Source organism: Vespula vulgaris, chromosome 9 (genome assembly GCF_905475345.1).
Source record: "Vespula vulgaris chromosome 9, iyVesVulg1.1, whole genome shotgun sequence".
NCBI lineage: Eukaryota > Metazoa > Arthropoda > Insecta > Hymenoptera > Vespidae > Vespula > Vespula vulgaris.
This window is the reverse complement of record NC_066594.1, coordinates 6366234-6386272: the sequence shown is the minus strand read 5'-3', so window position 1 is coordinate 6386272 and position 20039 is coordinate 6366234. Positions and strand designations below refer to the sequence as shown.

At 33.3% G+C, this 20039-nt stretch overlaps 4 protein-coding genes across 9 annotated transcripts; 2 read left to right on the top strand and 2 right to left on the bottom strand.

The window, feature by feature from the left end:
• Window positions 1–30: 30 nt before the first annotated feature.
• LOC127066505 (bone morphogenetic protein 2-like) lies at window positions 31–1376 on the bottom strand. Its single transcript, XM_051000338.1, has one exon. The coding sequence runs from the start codon at window positions 1113–1115 to the stop codon at window positions 51–53; it is 1065 nt and encodes a 354-aa protein (XP_050856295.1). The 5' UTR covers window positions 1116–1376; the 3' UTR covers window positions 31–50.
• Window positions 979–11851, top strand: LOC127066503 (long-chain-fatty-acid--CoA ligase 5). Of its 6 annotated transcripts, none has more exons than XM_051000333.1 (10): window positions 1405–2126; window positions 2890–3027; window positions 3204–3403; window positions 4969–5092; window positions 5938–6274; window positions 6491–6959; window positions 8444–8734; window positions 10610–10831; window positions 10958–11275; window positions 11506–11851. In XM_051000333.1, the coding sequence occupies exons 3-10, from the start codon at window positions 3398–3400 to the stop codon at window positions 11641–11643; spliced, it is 1905 nt and encodes a 634-aa protein (XP_050856290.1). In that variant the 5' UTR covers window positions 1405–2126; window positions 2890–3027; window positions 3204–3397; the 3' UTR covers window positions 11644–11851. The 6 variants fall into 6 exon arrangements, with proteins under 6 accessions (XP_050856292.1, XP_050856290.1, XP_050856287.1 ...); XM_051000330.1 differs by lacking the exon at window positions 3204–3403 and having other exon boundaries at window positions 2882–3027; window positions 11506–11654; window positions 11766–11851; XM_051000334.1 differs by lacking the exon at window positions 1405–2126 and having other exon boundaries at window positions 2882–3027.
• Window positions 11716–14419, bottom strand: LOC127066506 (vesicle transport through interaction with t-SNAREs homolog 1A). The gene is made up of 4 exons (XM_051000339.1): window positions 14281–14419; window positions 14087–14145; window positions 13191–13538; window positions 11716–13008 (listed from the first exon to the last, which is right to left on the bottom strand). The coding sequence occupies exons 1-4, from the start codon at window positions 14372–14374 to the stop codon at window positions 12850–12852; spliced, it is 660 nt and encodes a 219-aa protein (XP_050856296.1). The 5' UTR covers window positions 14375–14419; the 3' UTR covers window positions 11716–12849.
• Window positions 14420–14864: 445 nt separating this feature from the next.
• LOC127066504 (protein ERGIC-53) lies at window positions 14865–19173 on the top strand. The gene is made up of 10 exons (XM_051000337.1): window positions 14865–15417; window positions 15816–15872; window positions 15982–16252; window positions 16341–16440; window positions 16536–16647; window positions 16722–16893; window positions 17031–17227; window positions 17311–17495; window positions 17588–17781; window positions 17890–19173. Exons 1-10 carry the CDS (start codon window positions 15249–15251, stop codon window positions 17924–17926), a joined length of 1494 nt encoding a protein of 497 aa, XP_050856294.1. The 5' UTR covers window positions 14865–15248; the 3' UTR covers window positions 17927–19173.
• The last annotated feature ends 866 nt before the right edge of the window (window positions 19174–20039 follow it).

Sequence of the window (20039 nt, the reverse complement as noted above, 5' to 3'; positions counted from 1 at the left end):
ATGACGTTTTAAACGATAAATAGATCTTAGAAAAACGACTAATACGATGATCACCGACAACCACATTCCGCTACCACCATATCTTCGTAACCGTACTGATACGTCAAAGTACCAGTCGAATCGAGATAGAGCAAACTCGTGGGTGCCAATCTCGTTGGAACGCAACACGCTCTTCCGACAGGTTTATTACCATTTATACTTTCGGTACGTTGAAGAGCACCGTGAACGAGCGTTTGAACTATGGCGTGTTTCGTCGGACTGAGATGATCACCGAACGGGTAATAACACTTTCCAGCGCATTGATACGCTTCGTATCCTGGCGGTGCCACGACCCATTCGTCGTAAGCGATCAAAGCGAAATCGACGTAAAGCGGACGCTTTTTGCATGAGTTTCTACGTCTTCGTCGAATACCATCGTCCTCCCAATGTATATTATCCTCGTTATCATCCTTTTCCAAGGACGTAGAACGACGATACCTCTTCCTTCTTTTTGGTTTCCTGTAACTCAACAACAAGATTGGTCCGTCCGCTCTTGGCCTGTAAGACACTCTTCCGTGTACATGTAGTCTAACAAGATTCCCGTTTCTTTTAGCGACCGCTGATGTAACGTTGAAGGCTCTCCAAGCCTCGTCCCTTCTTGACCTTGACATTTTTTCTCGAGTCGTCTGTCTCGAAAACTCGTCTATGCTCCTTACTCTAAATATAGTCCCTGCTGTACCGAGCAATTCTGCGGTTTCCAAGGTTTCCTGAGAATCAACGAACGGTACAGAAAACTCGACGATCCGTCCTCCATCGGTGACAGGTGCCGAAACGTGAATCGGTTGGAGTGCCCTGACGACGTCATGTTCCGGACGTAAATGGTAAAGTCTAAGCATATATCTCGATACCGTGCCACGATATTTTTTACGATTTTTATCATTCGTTCTTCCAGCCGAGGTCGAATTGAAGATATGCTGATTGATCGATAGAGCCGTGGAGGGCAAGCTAAGATCTAATCTTATCGACGCCGTAGCTCTGACACTAGAACGCGGCCACGAGAGGAATCCAGTTTTCCATGCGCAACAAATAGCGAGAATACCAATTATTATTAAACTCCAGGAACCAGGAGAACACATGGTAAGACTTACTCGAGGGTTGTCCCTAACTAAACTTCCTTCACTTCTGATCGATGAACCAAACCGGTTAAGCACACGGCATATGCCGCGTCTATCACTAAATGCGAGTTTGCACGTGTCCTTCGACGGATGTCTGGTGCGGATTGAAGAAGGGTCGTTCTCCAAATAGCTACCAATGGAGAGTCTGCCGTTGGTAATTTCTTATCAACCGCAGACCACCACTCGACCGAGCACACAAACATTTTGTTATGCTTCGAATCTACCCTGCCAACCGTTCGAGAGGAAAATCGAATGCAAGAGAACCTGTCGAAGGAGAGAGAGAGAGAGAGAGAGAAAGAAAGAGGGAGGTGTAGAGAGAGATAGAGAGAGATAGACATAGATAGAGAAATAGAGAGTCCTACGCCATTGCGCGACAACACATGCAACGGGGCTATTGTCGTTACCGTTTGGGGGTGCTGGAGGGTCGCTCGCGGCACTGTTCATCGATTCGCTGCAGAGTGACGTCAGGACGCGGCGGGTATATACGCAAGCGAAAATCCGCAACGCAACGCAAAGCTGTCGTGTTGCCGTTGCCGTCGTAGTCCTCGTCGTAGCCGTCGTAATTTTCTTTTCCGTTGTATTATCATTAACGAACGATCGAAATCGAAAAGAAGAGGAAACGTGTCTTTGTGCGCGAGGCCATGCCGTGGCCCTGACCAAAGTTTTATTCTGGCCCGAATTGTCTTCGGTGCCATTATTCAACGGGGGTTCAACGAGTTTCTACGTTTTTTACGTTATTCTTTGTGTGTGTGTGTGAGAGAGAGAGAGAGAGAGAGAGAGAGGGAGAGATAGAGAAAGAGAAAGAGAGAAAGACAGACACACACACATACATACGTACATACATACACACACACGTAAAGAGATATCGTTCGTTAGTGCGGACGCGCAGTTTATTTCGACGTGAATACGAGCAAGATTGTTTTTGTTCCACCTAATACGTACAGTGAACTAGTACGATAACTACGTTCGTCAGTGAGTATATATTATAGTTGAAACGAATAAAAGATACGTCTTCTAAATAAGAAGGTGACAAATTCTCACGCCTAGTATCTTGTAGGCGCGTGTTAACACGTGTAGTAAAGTAATCATAAAGCTCGTTAAGTTAGCTCTTTGTCGTTGAATATTGTGTTCGCGTGTCGTTCGTTGATCCTTCCTTCTCATGTATCTCAGTGTTATCTAATTTAGCTATCGCGAAACCGTGTAATATTTAGCTCCGGGGTCGTCCTTTGTTATGCGCCGTAATATTGCGCCGATACGACGAAGAAATAAGCTACGAACAATTGTTGTCATCCGATACGAGTGTTTGTTTATCATATCGTCTTATTGATCGACGTTCCTTATTACTCTCTTAAACCAAACGACCTTGATGACGATAGAAAGTGATAATAGCTCGTACAAAGGATTATCGTTGCTTTACATTATAACGTGATATAAACAATGTCTCTACTTTTTTCAAATTTCGATACTCCATATCGCAGATCTATCGTTTGATGTATTCATTTTGCGCTTGCGCAATTTTAAACAAGTAAATCTGTTTTATATACGATAAAAAAATATATATATTATAATTATATGTATGATATATATTATAATAATGTTATTATAATAATGTATATATTATATATATAATATATTTTATGCGTATGTATATATATATATGCTGGATAATTAAAAAAAAAAAAAGAAAAATAAAGTTCTTTATGTAGTTCAAATGATTTTAAACCAAGTGTTACAGTCGAACTTCGAGGATTACATTCCGTATCTGAGCGGTGCAGGAGCTCTCGTAATCACTGGTGTAGCAGCGTATTATGCCACAAGACCTAAACCGGAAAAACCATTGTGGCCACTCTCTGCTCAAAGCACTTTACTTCCGGTAAGAAAAATATACAAATGCATTGAAATATATAATATATTGATGATATGTAAACAGATATACGTGTCTACATTTCTATCTATCATACATATAGATTTTTCTTTAAATCTAATAATTTTTTTACTTCAAAAGAGACGATCATGGATGCATATATAATATTTATCCCGTTTCTCCAGTAATTCATCGCGTATCTCTCCTCATGTCTACTATACCTTGACAAACGACTAAAAGATGTTCGGCGAATGTCCAATGTCCAATAAATCAACTGGGTGTCTTATCGCCTTAACAGTAAAATGAGATAATAGAGCAGCGGTGAATTACTTTATTCACTGGATAAACGTATACAACATACGTACATACATGATCCTTGATGATGGTACCGATTTTATTTATCTTCTTAAAAATGCACGATTTTTACTATGAAATAATCATTTTAGTCACGAAGAGATGCGCCAGTCGTGCGTTGATCACTTTTCTCTCTTATCTTATACTAGAACGTTATTTTCTTTTTCTCTCTCACTTTCTCTCTCTCTCTCTCTTTCTCTCTATCTATCTATCTATCTATCTATCTATCTATCTATCTATCTATCTATCTCTCTTTCTCGAGATAAAAAAGTTTGCGATCGAACTGTTTCATCAAGAAGGATATCAATCGTAATATCTAAACGTATCTCGTAGGGATACTTCTATCTTCAATGAAATAATAATGACGGATTAATTAACAGGCAAGAAAGAAGAAAATGAAAATGATCATGATAATGATGATGATGATGAAGATGATGATGATGAAGAAGAAGAAGAAAAAGAAGAAGAAAATCAAGAATGGACAATATAGCGTCAACCGATCGGTATCATCGATCGAGACGATGATCCAACGAGTCTGATGTTTGTTGAGAACGACGCACTCTTCTCTCTCTTCTCTCTCTTTCTCTCTTTCTACATCAACGGGACACTATATTTAAATATAGTCGAGAGTAGTTTGCAGATAGAGAATAGGCCGTGCGCGCGTCGTGGCACGTATGAGAGAGTCAAACTGTTGAAAACTAGAGTTCTCTACTCGTCTTAGTTAGCGAACGGTCGAAAGAAGTTCGGTAGCATCACCTCGTGACAAACATCTTTAATGCCAAAATTTGGTCTCTCGAAAACGCTAGTGAAGAATCAGTAATCGCGGGCGTATCGGCCCGTTCGTCTCGTCACCGGAGCGTTTGGCTCGTTCGTATCGAATCTCTACGATCAGTGCGTGTTCGCTTTTATTTAAAACTTTATCTTAAACTCCTTTTTTAATGTATTCCTTTTGAAATCTGAAGATATTGGAATAGCGATAGACGCGTATTCCACGGCGTGCGTAAATACGCGTCCGTACACGCATTGCCCAATTAAACATCCGTCCGTGTGCGGTACAAAAAATTATGCCATCGTCGGGCTGGTTTTTTCACGAGCCGATCCGCGCGCCGATCGACCTCAACGAGCAATCTGATACCTTCAAGGTGTAGTGTCTCTTCCCGTTGCAGAGATTTTTTTTTTATGTCTTGTTCTTTTTTTTTTCTTCCCTTATATATATGTATGTATGTATGTATGTATGTATGTATGTATGTATGTGTGTATGCATGTATGTATGTATGATGTATGCATGACTTTGGCATCTTGCTCTGTCTCATTTGGGTCTTAATACAAGATTGAATTTTATCGAATTTTCTTGAAATAATTCGTCACACGAGATTGGTGAAAGTCGAAAGAAAATCCAAACGTTCGATTTATTCCTTTATCAAATTTCTTTTTAAATCCTCGAAATCGATAGTGTTCTCTCCACGGCTGTGCGGTGCTAACCACGCACGGTTGCTAAATTTAGTGTTGCACTTGCCATTTCATTATATAACAAAAACCGGTACACCCAGGAGTTTTTGAGAATATGTCAAGAGAATTCTCTTGGACGTTTTACAGGGTACCGATTTGATAAGAGTCTCGCGGTTCTACAAGGACAGCAAGGAAGGCAAGTTCGTAAGTTACATTCACGAGGACACCAGGACGCTTTACGAAGGCTTTCGGAGAGGTGCCAAAGAGTCCAGTAAGTTAACAGGAAGCTGTCAGCGAATAGATTCAAAGAGTCGCGTCGATTGTTTATTTAAATCTATAGACAACTCTGTGCCGTCGATATCGTCGTGAGAAGATCTCTTCGAGTGCAATTAAAATGATCGATATCTCTCTCTCTCTCTCTCTCTCTCTCGTGTCCCACGCGGTTGTGAATGTCATTTGGCAACCTACGACAGTCGCGCATTAAATCTTGTAAACAAGCGCGAAGCGATTGGGATTTTAGTATCCTTTAACTGCAATTATCTTTATCTCTAATGCAATTCTTTCATCTCTTATCGCGCAACCTTCGATTTTTGTCATATCTTGAAAATGATTTGATGACCTTTGCGAGAATAACTATCTATTTTTAATCGTTTTTATTTTTACATAGAACAAAATTTAGAAAGATAAATAGTATGAGAGAGAGAGAGAGAGAGAGAGAGAGAGAGAGATAGAGAGATTCACGCCCACTAGCAAGATATTATATGGACCACCTGTCGTTTCGAAAACAACATAACATTTTAGTGTCGCCGAATCACGGCCTAGCCGATGATGAAAATTTTATTATTGGCTTTCTCCCTCGACGAATAATTCCCATCGGCAACAAAGATCATAATTGTTCGTGCACGCTTTAATGAAACCGTACACTCAAATTCTTGCCAGAACAGATGTTTGTCAGGCAATGCGTCGCGTGACAATTTAAATTCTTGCGTTCCCACAAAGTCTAGCCTCGAACGTTTCTCGGGACCTGGCAATTACTCTCTCTCTTTCTCTCACTAACTCTATCATCTATGAATCTACGAGTAAGAAGTAATCTTGGCACTTCTTTGTGATGCGCAGACAACGGTCCGTGTCTTGGCTGGCGAGATGGACCCAACAAACCTTACCAATGGATTCACTACAACGAGACTCTCCTCAGGGCAAAGAACTTCGGTTCCGGTCTCGTATCCTTGGGATTGGTCCCTGGTCAGCACACATTGGTGGGCTTATATAGTCAAAATTGTCCTGAGTGGATCCTGACGGAACAAGCATGTTACACGTATTCCTTGGTCATCGTACCGCTTTACGACACACTTGGACCGGATGCGTGTGCATACATTATCAACCAGGCTGATATCAGTATAGTAGTTTGCGAGGATGATAAAAAATGTAACTTACTTCTCGACAAAGCTCCCAGGTATTTATCACAATAAATTAATATTGTTGGAATATATTTAGAATGTGTGGGTGTGTGTACGTATATATATATATATATTTTATATATATATTTTTTGTTATTATATATTATATATATATATCTTTTTGTTTTATCATTGCACGAATTATATATAGCAAGTTTTTTGTTTTCCCTTCACAAATTCCTTCTAACAAGGATCGAATTATATTTGGACAGATGTTTAAGAAAGTTAATCGTCATTAAAGAAACGAGACCGGCGACAAATCAAAGAGCGAAGAATCGTGGGGTGGAACTTTTAAAGTTCGAGGATGTCGAACGACTCGGTGCACAGAAGAATCAACCTGAAGTACCACCAAGGGTGACGGACCTTTGTACGATTTGTTATACTTCCGGGACGACGGGCCATCCAAAAGGAGTGATGTTGACGCATCAAAACGTTATGTCTGGCGTATGCGCGGTCCTCTTACAATTGGGTGATCACAAACCGACCAGCAAAGACACCATGATCAGCTTCTTACCGCTTGCACATATGTTGGAACGTTGTTGCGAAAATGGTTTATATATGGTTGGAGGATCAGTCGGTTTCTATAGCGGTGATATCAAGAGGTTATCGGACGATATGAAAGCTTTAAAACCCACCGTAATGCCGGCAGTACCTAGGCTGTTAAATCGCATGTACGACAAAGTGAGTAATCGAAGTGAGATTTGTTTGTTATTCTTTGTTTTCTTCTTCTTCCTTTTTTTTCTCTCCTTCATGGCTTCCACTTGTCAATTTTTTTTTTAATTCATTAATATATTGGATTAGCTATCCTTAATCCTTGGCAGTTAGCATTAGGAACGACGTAACGAACGACGTAACCTCGCTCCCGAAAAGATACCACAAAAATATCTTTCAGACAATATTAAAAATGGATCATTACCGTAGGACGGATACGATTTGTATCGTTCTTCCGTCATTTTTCAGTCGGTGCTGCGCAATATCTTTCGACGTGCCAATGGCAATTGCAGGGCGTAAAACACGCGCTCGGCACACACGGGCACGACAGGTGGAAAGAAAATTACGACACGTCATCCGAGTAACCTTGGAAGCTTTCATTCAATGGAATTCGTTTATGATAAAGCACGAGTTTTGTATGTTAATCTCACGTGCTATATATATATATATATATATATATATATATACGGGGTCATAATAAAGCATGAAAACTTATTCTCGTATAATGTTGATACGCGACGATTATTTCCGGTAAATTCGAAGGCCGACGTATCGTCGATTTAGAATAGAGCTCTTACTGTTCAAATATTTCAGGAATTAGTTCTCCGAGTTAATATTTAGATTCTGTACGCGGTTTTACGTGGGAGAGTTTACAAATTCCTAGGTTGTAAAGAAAGTGAATACGATAATCTTACGTTACCAGTTCCTCATTTATATGACAAAGAATATAATTCATCATTTAGCACGGTATATATGTAACTTCACTTATCATTTTGACTCCTCGTTGGTCATTCGTTTAGAATAAGAAATATTACGTATAATTTATGATCATATCTTAATCAAAAGGAATATATAAACATAGAAGAAAGTTGATTTTTGAACAAATATTATACAACGTGACTTGCACACGAGCTACGAAAACAGAGGAAATTGAACTTGGCTACGTTTTTACGGCTTCGTGAGAAATATTACGCACACATACAATAAATCTATATATATATATATATATATATATATATATATATTCACACACGCGCGCATGCATTATCAAACACTCGATCAAGGATTTTCTACAAATAAAAAATATTAGCGTTAGATCCACATTACGAAGCTTGAAGAAAACGACGACATATCCGCTTTGTTGAAGTCGTAATCGATAATCGGTAATACCTCGCAGTATAGGCCTTCACGATGACAGTTTCACGAGTTTAAGCCATTTAACAGTCGAATCGATATCGCCGTAGAAGCGAACACGACAGACGTGCCGGTTTCGTCGTTTGCCAAAGAACATACATACATACATACATACATACATACATACATACATACATACACAGACGCATAAATAGATAGATATAACTTAGAGTCGGAAGACACACCTCGTGCTTCTCTAAATATAGAACATTCTGACTGATGTACGACAGCTTTTCGTTTAAACATATTATTTTTCTCAGGTCCAATCGGAACTTCAGGGTTCGTTCTTCAGGAGAATGATATTCAATATTGGGATGCGCTCGAAAGAAAGAGAGATCAAGAAGAGTATAGTAAGGAACAATGGCGTATGGGATAAGTTGGTATTCAAGAAGATACAAGAATCTATGGGTGGCAGACTGAGACTGATGTTAGTGGGTTCCGCGCCATTGGCTGGTAATGTCCTCACCTTTACAAGGTGTGCCCTTGGTTGTCTCGTCGTCGAGGGATATGGTCAAACTGAATGTTGCGCACCGATCACTCTCACTATACAGGTTCGAAATGTATACAGATCGATGATCCTTTTGGAGATCTCTACGGAGAGTGGGCCTGTAGAAAAAAAAAAAAAAACAAAAACAAGAACCACTCTTCTTACGTAATTACGAAAAGAACGAGCCGAGATATGTTATTTACTTGATGTAACAAAAGAAACGCGTTCATCTCTTCTCGGTGGTTCTTCTCTGTTATTTTCAGCAGTTACTGAATCTTTCTATTCGACAAACGGTAACTCATTAAAATCAAAATAATGACCGCACTTCTTTCGTTGCAAGGAGAACCACTAAATTTCGATCGGACGTTTCGGACTAATTCTTCTTCTTCTTCTTCTTTTTTTTTTATTTTTTTCATGTGTTTTTTTTTTCTCCTTCCATCGTCGAATCGTACTTTTTTTCTTTTTCTTTTTCTTTTTTGTTGGCAAAGTCGCTCTTTAGGTTTTTAACATATTTTGAAAATCTTATTGGACTCTTTCCCCTTTTTTTTCTGTTGTCTCTATCGTCGAATTTCTTTCTTTTTTTTTTCTTATTCTTTCTATTTTTTCTTTCTCTTTCTTTTTCATTGGCGAGATCGTTTCTTTAGATTTTAACTTGTTTTGAAAATATCTTTTTGAAACTCGTGATTTTCTCTCTCTTTCTGTCTCTCTCTCTCTCTCCCTCTCTTTCTCTCTCTCTCTCTCTCTTCTCTCTCTCTCCCCTTCTCTCTCTCTCTCTCTCTTTCTTTCTCTTTCTCTCTTACCAATACTGTCAATCTACTTCTTGAAACATATTTCATTATTGAGATTAGAGATATTCGGCTGAAGTCATTTCAACGAGGCGTGTTTTAATTTTGAAGTAGGCGCTTATGACTCAAACGAGACGGTCAATAAACGCGCCGCAAATAAACCTCTCGTGCACACGTCAACTTTAATACTCGCCACGGTACGCTCTTTAATCACATTAAAAAAATGAAGCACGCGGAAGTTGATATCGCACAGAGGGGAGAACACGATTTTATATGCTTCTCGACGTTGTATCTCTTTCTTTCTTTCTTTCTTTTTTTTTTTATTTTTTTATTTATTTATTTTATTTTTTTTTCTTAATGCATGCAGATAAATTTCTAAATGTATCACCGTATATGTGTATATATATAAATATATATATATATATATATATATAAATATATATATATATACACACGTATATAGATATATAGATAATCTCACGCTTTCTCTTTCTTCTCTATTTTTTTTAAATATATATATATATATACATATTACTCATATAGAAAGAAGAAAAATTTGTTTAATCGACAGAACGTCGTCAGACCGTCTCTTCGCAACAACATGACCAGACTATTCGAATAGAGAGAGCTGACAAATAATCAAGTGACATACACGCGAGCACTATTTTTGGCAAACCTTTGAGGATCAATATAGTAGTCGGACAGCTGTATCAGCCGGTAATACAACGCTGTTAAAGTACCTTGTGCGGATTCATTGGATGAAAGTGTAGTGATGCATACGTTATAGCAAACGTAAATACGTTAATAACGATCTCTTTCTCTCTATTTCTCTCTCTCTCTCTCTCTCTCTCTCTCTCTCTCTCTCTCTCTCTTTCTCCTTCTCATTCTCATTCACTCTCTTTCTCTCTCTCTTTCTTTTGCTTTTATCGCATGGACAAATGTAAATGTTTTAAATGTCGTATTCAATCGAAATCGCGATTAATTTCACATAAATCTTAAAATAATCTTATATATATATATATACACACACATGGACGCGTATATAGTATAAACGGATGATGATAAACGGAAACACTGGCTCAATAATTAAAGTTGTCTAACATTTAATAATTTGCAATTAATAATTGATGAAATATATGCTTTTAAACTCTAAGGGTGATCATGTACCAGAACACGTGGGACCACCAGTAGCCTGTTGCTGCATTAAACTAGTAGACGTACCAGAAATGGAATACTATGCTATCAACAATCAAGGCGAGGTGTGCGTTAAGGGCACTAACGTGTTTGTAGGGTATTTCAAGGATCCAGAAAAAACAGCTGAGGTAGTCGATGAACTTGGATGGCATCACACAGGAGACGTTGGCATGTGGTTACCCGTAAGGATTCAAGTTTCAAGTAATCCAAATCGCGAAATATAATACTTCATATCTATCTTTATATCCGATTATTATTATCTTTCTTTTCTTTTGTTTTTGTTTTTCTTTTTTTGTTTCCTTTTTCAGAATGGCACGTTGAAAATAATCGATCGGAAGAAACATATTTTTAAATTGTCCCAAGGGGAATATATCGTTCCTGAAAAAATCGAAAATGCCTATTTACGTAGTCAATACGTACATCAAGTATTCGTCCATGGAGAATCTTTAAAATCGTGCATCGTAGGCATAGTTGTACCAGACGTAGATGTAATTAAATGTTGGGCCGTGGAAAATGGTATACCCGGCACATTAAGCGTTCTTTGTGCAAATCCAGAAGTCAAGAGGTTGATCTTGTTTGATATGCACACGTGGGGAAAAGAATTAGGTTTAAAGTCCTTCGAACAGGTGAGTCATTGAAATAATACACTTTTTAAAACATTCCCTTGCAAATTTTGTTATGATTTTTTACGTCTATATATATATATATATATATATATATATATATATATATATATATATGTATGTATATTTATATACAACAATATTTGTTCAGGATAACACTTTTTGCGTTTTCTTTAGAGTCCTAAATAAAAAAAGACCAAAGTGATCCATATGATTATTTTTTTTAAAAATAGGTTAAAGACATTTATTTACATCCGGATCCATTTTCTGTGCAAAATGGGCTTCTCACGCCAACGTTAAAAACAAAAAGGCCTCAATTAAAAGCGTACTTCAAGCCCCAAATAGAAGATCTTTATCAACAACTGGACTGATCGGATTGAAAGTCAGTGTCTTCGTTGAACGAACAATTGAAACGTTTCTCCAATAAATTCAGATCTACCGTCTCAAATATTCCTTAAAGTCTTAATACTTTTATTATGAATCATTTTCACAGATATATAGAGCGTCGCAGAAGAAGCACCGTTTAAGTTATTGAGGTACTTGATAATATTATATCTAATAAAATGTGTTATATTATTAGGCGCGCCTAGTACTTCTCTCTCTCTCTCTCTCTCTCTCTCTCTCACTCACTCACTATCTCTATCTCTATCTCTATTTAATAGTGTCTTTTTTGTCAAGTTTGTTAATGAGTGCTGACAATGTTATATGATGCGTCATTGCTTTATATTTGTATTGTCGTCATATTCTCTCACCGATTTCTTTTTTTCAAGAAACAAGAATTTTGTTTTTATAAGTATATTTTGTTTTAAAAGTTAAAATTTCATGTATATATATATATATATATGTATGTATGTATGTATGTATGTATGTATGTATGTATGTATGTATATATATATATATATATTCTAGTAATGTAACACTTTAGAAGAAAACATAGAAGAATTAAATACATTATTATTGTAGATTAGGACGAAAAATAAAAGATAAGTTATGACTTCGATCAGCTCATTGGAATGTGATAAAGTTGAACGATTTCTAAAATAAGCAATAAGTTATAGAGAGTGAAAAATAATTAACTTAATAGTAATCACAGTGTTATCAAAAATTTCCATGAATTAGTCATCACTCACGTTGCTATGATATAATAGAGTTAATCGTAGATAAACAAAAAAAAAATCTTTCCCCATTTTATTTCACGATAATGTGCCTGAAGTGCCTATCTCGAACTGTTGTTTAACTTTGGAAATGCTCGACCTGAAGATATTGTTGGAACTTTTTTTGTTATTGTATACATTCATAATATAAGAAATTCTGAGATATATAATTTACTATTGATACAATATCAAGTAACAATTACGCGCAAAATATTATAAGCAAGGTGAAAAATTGAAATTACGTTAAGACGACATTCCACGCGCGCACGCGCGTGCGTAATTTTTATAATTTAATTATTACCTAACAATTGTGTTGCATTTGGTAAAAATAATATCGCAAATTTACTAATTATATATATATATATATGTCTTACAATCGATCCGTTGAACACAAAGCTCTATATTTGCTTTTTGTTTCTTTTTTTAACTTTTAGACTTAAAGCTATAATACACCACAAAACACATGACTATTATTAATACTAAAGCTACTACTGCTAAAATTAATCTTTGTTGAAGACTTCGTACGATCATCCCTGTTAATAAACGAGATCCACGTCCTAGTTCTGCATCCGTGTCTCGTAACTAGAAATAGTAAATATAATTTACAATGAAAATTATAAATCTTGTTTTTATGAGGATAATGAACCATTGACTATGTAAACACTATAATGTTTTTATAAATCGATATATATATATATATATATTTATATATATACAGATACATATGTATGTATACATATATATGTATATATAATATAACTAACCCGTCCTCGACCTCTTTGTATCGTTTCTCTTTGATCATGTAAATCTTTTAGAACTTGCGAACCAATTTCCTCAGTCTCTAATACCATGCGATAACCGTTCTGCAATGTTCTTCCAGTTCTATCTATTCTGTCAGAAGCATCTAATAATCTTTTTTTCTGATCTTCTGTTACATTGCTTTCCCATGACTCTTCTGCAGCTATATCAATAACATCCTCATTTGGTCTTTTTGCTGACTGAAATTCTTGTGTTAATCGTTTTAATTCCGCCCTATGACTTTCCACACGACCACGTAAACGGTCACGGGCATTTCCACTCATCCCACGAACTTCCAGTTCCATTTGCTCAAGCTAAATGAATTAAATGAAGTGAAATGAGTTATTGAAGCCCATATATCATATATATAATATGACGATATAATGATAACAATGCATCTACATTTTTGTGATATAAATAATATTTTAAAGAATATATATATATAGACATAAAATTATCATAAAAAAGTATTCTTATATATATTAATATAATGAATAATCGCTTTAGTTATTGAAAGAATTATATTGGTATTTTTTTTAAAGGCATGAAATATATGTATATCACACGCGTATAGCTAATAAGGTATATCATGAAAAAGAAGAGATAAAGAAATAAATTCATTAGATAAGATATAATATCTGAGGAATGAATACAAAAGATAAGAATTCATTAATTCTTTAATCTTCATATTATTTTTTTGCTAACAACTCTTGTTTGTTTCAAATTATGCTCTTGCTGTGTGATATATAATTGATTGGTTAGGATATTAAATAAATTACTTTTCAATTAATTTTAACATATAATGTTTATATATGTAACAAAAAATGAAAAAAAAAGGAAAATGCACTGATTTCTTTCTTACCAATTCTTGAGCTTCTTCGATTTCCCGATCAACATCTTGAATAAATGCTCTTTTCTCACCTGTGTATTACGTCACATGTATGTGATATCGATTATTGTTATTTAATAATGCCGACGTATAAAAATAAGTATATGATGTAAATTTTTCAGAAAACGTAAGTACACGTTGTTACTATACATACAAAATATACTTACTACCGCTTTGAACTCTTATTCTCCCGATTTTTGCAGTGATGTCAGCTGTCAAAACAGCGTATTGTTGTTCGTAGTTGTCAATGAGCGACGCCATCTTCGAATATGTTTTTGTACATAGACTTACGAAATATTAAGAGATAAAGATACGAATCGCCACTTTCTTTCTGAACGTTTAACAATAAATAATAAATTTCGTTTCCAAAATGACGTTTTTTCAAAAATTACTTCGTAAAATTAAAATCGAATCGTTTTTAACGCAATACGTGCATGTACAATTATGTAATATAAAATTAATTCCCATGAAAAGTTTTCGTCGAATTTTCTTGATTATTAAATTTTACGTAAACAATAATAAGACACGAGAAAAAAAATGTTATTTTCAATGAACTATCAAATAATACAATTTATAATTATAAAATTTCAAGTTAAAAACAATGGAATATTAAATTTTTATATAAGATCGAATTTGATTGGTTGAAAGAAGTGACTTCCATATTGGACTTCCATGTTGGATAAGAAAATAAAAAAAGTGAAACACGATTTCATAAACTCGTTTTCGATCTAACATGCTACCATCTCCCGGGTGACACGTCCTCAAATTTTATAACAGTATATAATTTATAATACCTACACACACATATATATATATGTACATATAAGTTTACAAAATTTTCATCACGGATAACAAACGAAGTAATGAAAAAGTGTTAATTGAACGATAATATTTATAAAATAATAAGAATACACTTTCTTTGAGAGAAAATCATATGAAAAATTGAAAGTGCCAAAGTAATGATGTTTGAAGTAAATTTGTAATGTATGTATGTAGCCACGCAATTGACACGTCACTTGTAACGAACCAATAATATTCAATTCTTCCGATCCGGTTTTTAAATGTTGTTCCAATCGTTTCTTTTTTAATTCATATAACTTTAGTTGTTCTATCCAGACATTATTAAACAGTCAAAATGAAGATGGCTGCCGAGGTGAGGTGGCTCTTAGTATTTCTCGCATTTCTAACATTTACTCTTGTTTTTGCCGATATTCCTCATCGAAAATTTGAGTATAAATACTCCTTTAAGCCACCATATCTCGCGCAAAAGGATAGATCAGTACCTTTTTGGGAATATGGAGGAAGTGAGTATAACCAATAACCTAACCAAGATTTTTCATCAGATACCGTATGTTATTTACACTATATCGGCTTCTTTATTATTTACACGAATTATATTGTTATATAAACTTTTGTTATTCATTTAAACATTTTTATAAATTTTAGTATTTGAAATGTATTTTATCATATCAAATTTATATGAAAATTTTTAAAGAATATATTTTTAAATTTACTGTGCTTTCAATAGTTTTGATACGATACATAAAATATTTGTGATTAATATATATATATATATATATATATATATATATATATATATATATTGTGTATATGGCATAACGTATAGAATAATATATATATACACATTTCTTTTTTAAATCAGTTGTATGAATAAAATATACTATATAATAAATTATTACAGATGCTATTGCAAGTGCAGAAAACGTTAGAGTAGCTCCATCATTAAGAAGTCAAAAGGGTATGTAACTAACAATAAAAAATGATTATTTCTATAATCCTATTTATTCCAGGAATTAGACTCCCTTGTATAGTTAACTAATATGCTATAAACTCTGTATTATATTTAGGTGCAATATGGATGAAACAACCAATTAACTTTGATTGGTGGGAAGTGGACTTAATGTTCAGAATTACTGGTCGTGGTAGAATAGGTGCGGATGGTTTAGCATTTTGGTATACTGGTGCCAAGGGTGCTTATAATGGCACCGTTTTTGGTAGTTCTGATCAATGGAACGGCCTTGGAGTTTTCTTTGACTCCTTTGATAATGACAATAAACATAATAATCCATATATTATGGCTGTGCAAAATGATGGCACAAAAATTTTTGATCACGCTAAGTAAGTTAGACTGTTTTAAAAAAAATTCTATATGTATATATATATATAATGTTTTTTCTTTTAACTAAATTACATTTTCCAAAAAAAGCGATGGTACAACACAATTACTGGCAGGTTGTTTAAGAGATTTTCGTAATAAACCTTTTGCAACACGCGCAAGAATAGAATATTACCAGAATGTATTAACGGTTAGTGATAATTAATATTAAGTTCTAAAAACACTAATATAATTTTTTTTTTATTAGATTTAGAATTTTCTAATAACGTTTAATTTTTTGCGTAGTTATTTTTCCATAGTGGTATGACAAATAATGATCAAGATTATGAGACTTGTTTCCGTGTGGAAAATGTAATTTTACCAAAGTCTGGATATTTTGGTGTGTCAGCAGCTACAGGTATGTTACTGCTATTGTCTTTCGTCAGATTATAAAAATTTATATTTACTAATATATATCTCTTTTATGTCAAGGTGGTTTGGCTGATGATCACGACGTAATACATTTCTTAACAACATCTTTACATCCACCTGGTCAATTACCTACAGATAGTTACAAAGTTTCTGTGGAAGATCAAGTTAAACTAAGTCAAGAATATCAAGATTACCAAAAAAAATTGGAACAACAAAAGGAAGAATATCACAGGTATTATTATAAATTCATATTATAAAAATTTGTTTTGACTGTCGCATCATATAATCATTTTATAAATGTAAGCAAATTTAAAGATTTATTAAGAAATAAATTTAATTATTTTTTTTTTTTTAAATTCACTTTCTCAGAGAACATCCGGACCAACGTAGAGAGAAAGATGAATTTGAAGAATATTTCGAGACAGACAATCAGAGAGAATTGAGACAGATTTTCTCTGGTCAAAGTCAAATGTTCAATGTCTTAAGAGAACTTAGCAGGAAGCTAGATGAAATTGTTGGAAGACAAGAAAGGACGATAAGTTTAATTTCACAAGTTCAAGTGGGTGGTAAGTTTTGATTGAATACTATATGTTTTATTTGCTCTAATAAATTTCAATAAGATATTTTCATTGAATAATTATTTATACAGGAGTAGGAGGACAAGGACAGCCAATTCAGTTAATAGATACAATTCGTCGGCAAGAAGTTGATGCTGTTCTTAAAAATCAAAATATTTTAATCAGTACTGTTCAAGAAATTAGATCTTTTATAGGCGATGTTAATTCTAAATCAGATAACATTTTAAATAATCAAGCACGTAATCCAACGGCTCAAGTAATTATTTATATATTTATAAATCTTTTAATATATACACATGATCTATAAGATATTTAAAATGATATTTATAATGATAAAATTATTTATAGGTGCAACCAATGGGTTATGATTATCAAGCAATAATATCTGAAATGCGGGATAGACTTAACGTATTGATGAGAGATATTGCACAAACTAATACAAAATTAGCAGATTGTCCAACAACAAATTGTTTAACAACAATGATGTTCCTTTTATTTGTGGCTATACAAATGATAATATTATTAGCATACAGTTTATATCGGTATATCCACCTAAAATATTTTCTAACATCTTTACAATATTATTGTATGATTATTAACAAAGAAAAAAATGAATGAAAAGAATTAATACTTTTTATTTTACTTTACAGGGATAATAAAGAAGCACAGGCTAAAAAGTTTTATTAGTGGCAAAATTTATAATCAAGAACAACTAATAGTGAATATATGGCGACGAATCTGTAAGAGTGTATTGGGTTGGTGTTCGTATTCCTCACTGTTCGTATTCACCAACTATGATTTTACTTAACATCTGTATAATAAATGCATCTTCTCATTGATCAGATTGATCATATAATCATTAACAACATCAAATGGACAAATACAAAATTATTGTCCTATGGGTATTTAAAGCTTAATTTCCTTTGAGAATTCACACACAATTTTAATATTCTTGGAAATGTATATATATATATATATATATATATATATATATATATATATATATACACACACACACGCATATGTATGTATGTATGTATGTATGTATGTATGTTGATATGCACATATATGTTTATTTTAAGATTTTTCTTTGTCAAAATTATATATTTCGTTAAAAACAAATCTATATGAAATACACACTGTAGATTAGCCGGTCAATGATTTTCAAGTCAATTGTTGTGTATAATATATATTTTTTTACTGTTTATCGTTAAAAAAAGCGTTTCGCGCTATGCGCACATATTTTTAAATGATTTCTTTACTTTGATTATTTCTTCTATTCCTTCTTCTTTTTTCCTTTTTTTTTGTTCTTATTATTATTATTTTTTTTTGATCATTTTTTTCTTCCTAGATTTATTTCCTTGATAATGTAGTTTATTGCAAGAAATCTTTATACGACATTTTGTACCAATTTTATATGATGTAGCTTGAGTGGAAGAAATACCAGGATATATTGTATCAGTTAAATAAATAATATATATATACATATACATATATATATATATATTTATTTATTTCATAACTCTTCAAACTTTTTTTAAGTTTACAATTGCATTTACTATTAATCTGATAATTCGTTTAACATAGACAGAAAACTTGTTTCAGCAAATGATGCAATTTTATAAATTTTTTAATATGCTGTTACGAGTTTTTTTTTTTTTTTGTTATATATACACTTACATTTTGGTTAGCACATTTAGAATCGTTGACAGGCATTTGCTACCTTTCGATTCTAATATATAAAATGTATAAAACAACTAGATAGGTACGGGGTAGACAAACACTATAAATAATGATTATTGTAGATGAAGTATTGAGAGATATGAAAATCAATATATATCCATAATTCTCATTGCATTTGTAAAAGTTTATGGAAGATTATAAATGTATAAGGAATTATATCTGATAATAAAACTGAAGAAAAAATTACCGTCCATCTCTCTCTCTTTTTTTTTAGTTTTTGTGTATGTTCATTCTTTTTTTGAAAACATTTTTATTTTCTTTTTATTTCTTTTTTTTGAATCCTACACCGTACGAATTTTTTATATTTTATCAAACGACAGTCATTAAGATAAATAAAAAACAAATAAAAGAAAAAAAAAGTCAACAAAGAAGATACGAAGAAATTTTTGTATGTACCATGTCATATGTTATGTAACATTGTTTTACGAAGTAAATATATTATTGTATGTTATGTAATAGAACGTTATTAAAAAGAATAAATATATATTATTATTAGATATATTCCTAAAATTAAATATTACTTAATTCTTCTCTTTCTTTTTTTTCCTTTTTTTTTTTCAAAATACAGAACTTAATTTATTGAAATGAGTTTAAAAAAAAATTGTGTTCATGAAAAAGTCAGTCGATCATTAAACCGGGAATTATCTTTTTTTTGGTCTAAATAAGATCAATAAAGTTATACGAATGAATATTTAGCCAGAATATTTTTTTAATAAAATAACAAAATTATCTATCACATTAGTGTAATCTTCAGTATAAAGTATGTAACATTGAGAATACATATAGATATATATTGATATATGTACATTAACACACAGACAATAGAATTTTTTCGAAAATATTTAAATGTATTATTTCTTTGTGTGTATATGTGTGTGTGTGTGTATGTATGTATAACGTAATTTATTCTTTACAAAATAATTATAATCTTTGTTGGGAAATGTTAAATTCATTGTATTGAGAAAAGTTTAGAAAATTTTTATGGATTATATGTATGTATATATATAAATTTTTTTGTTTTAATAAATGAGTATTATCGAATAAGTAGATCTAATAC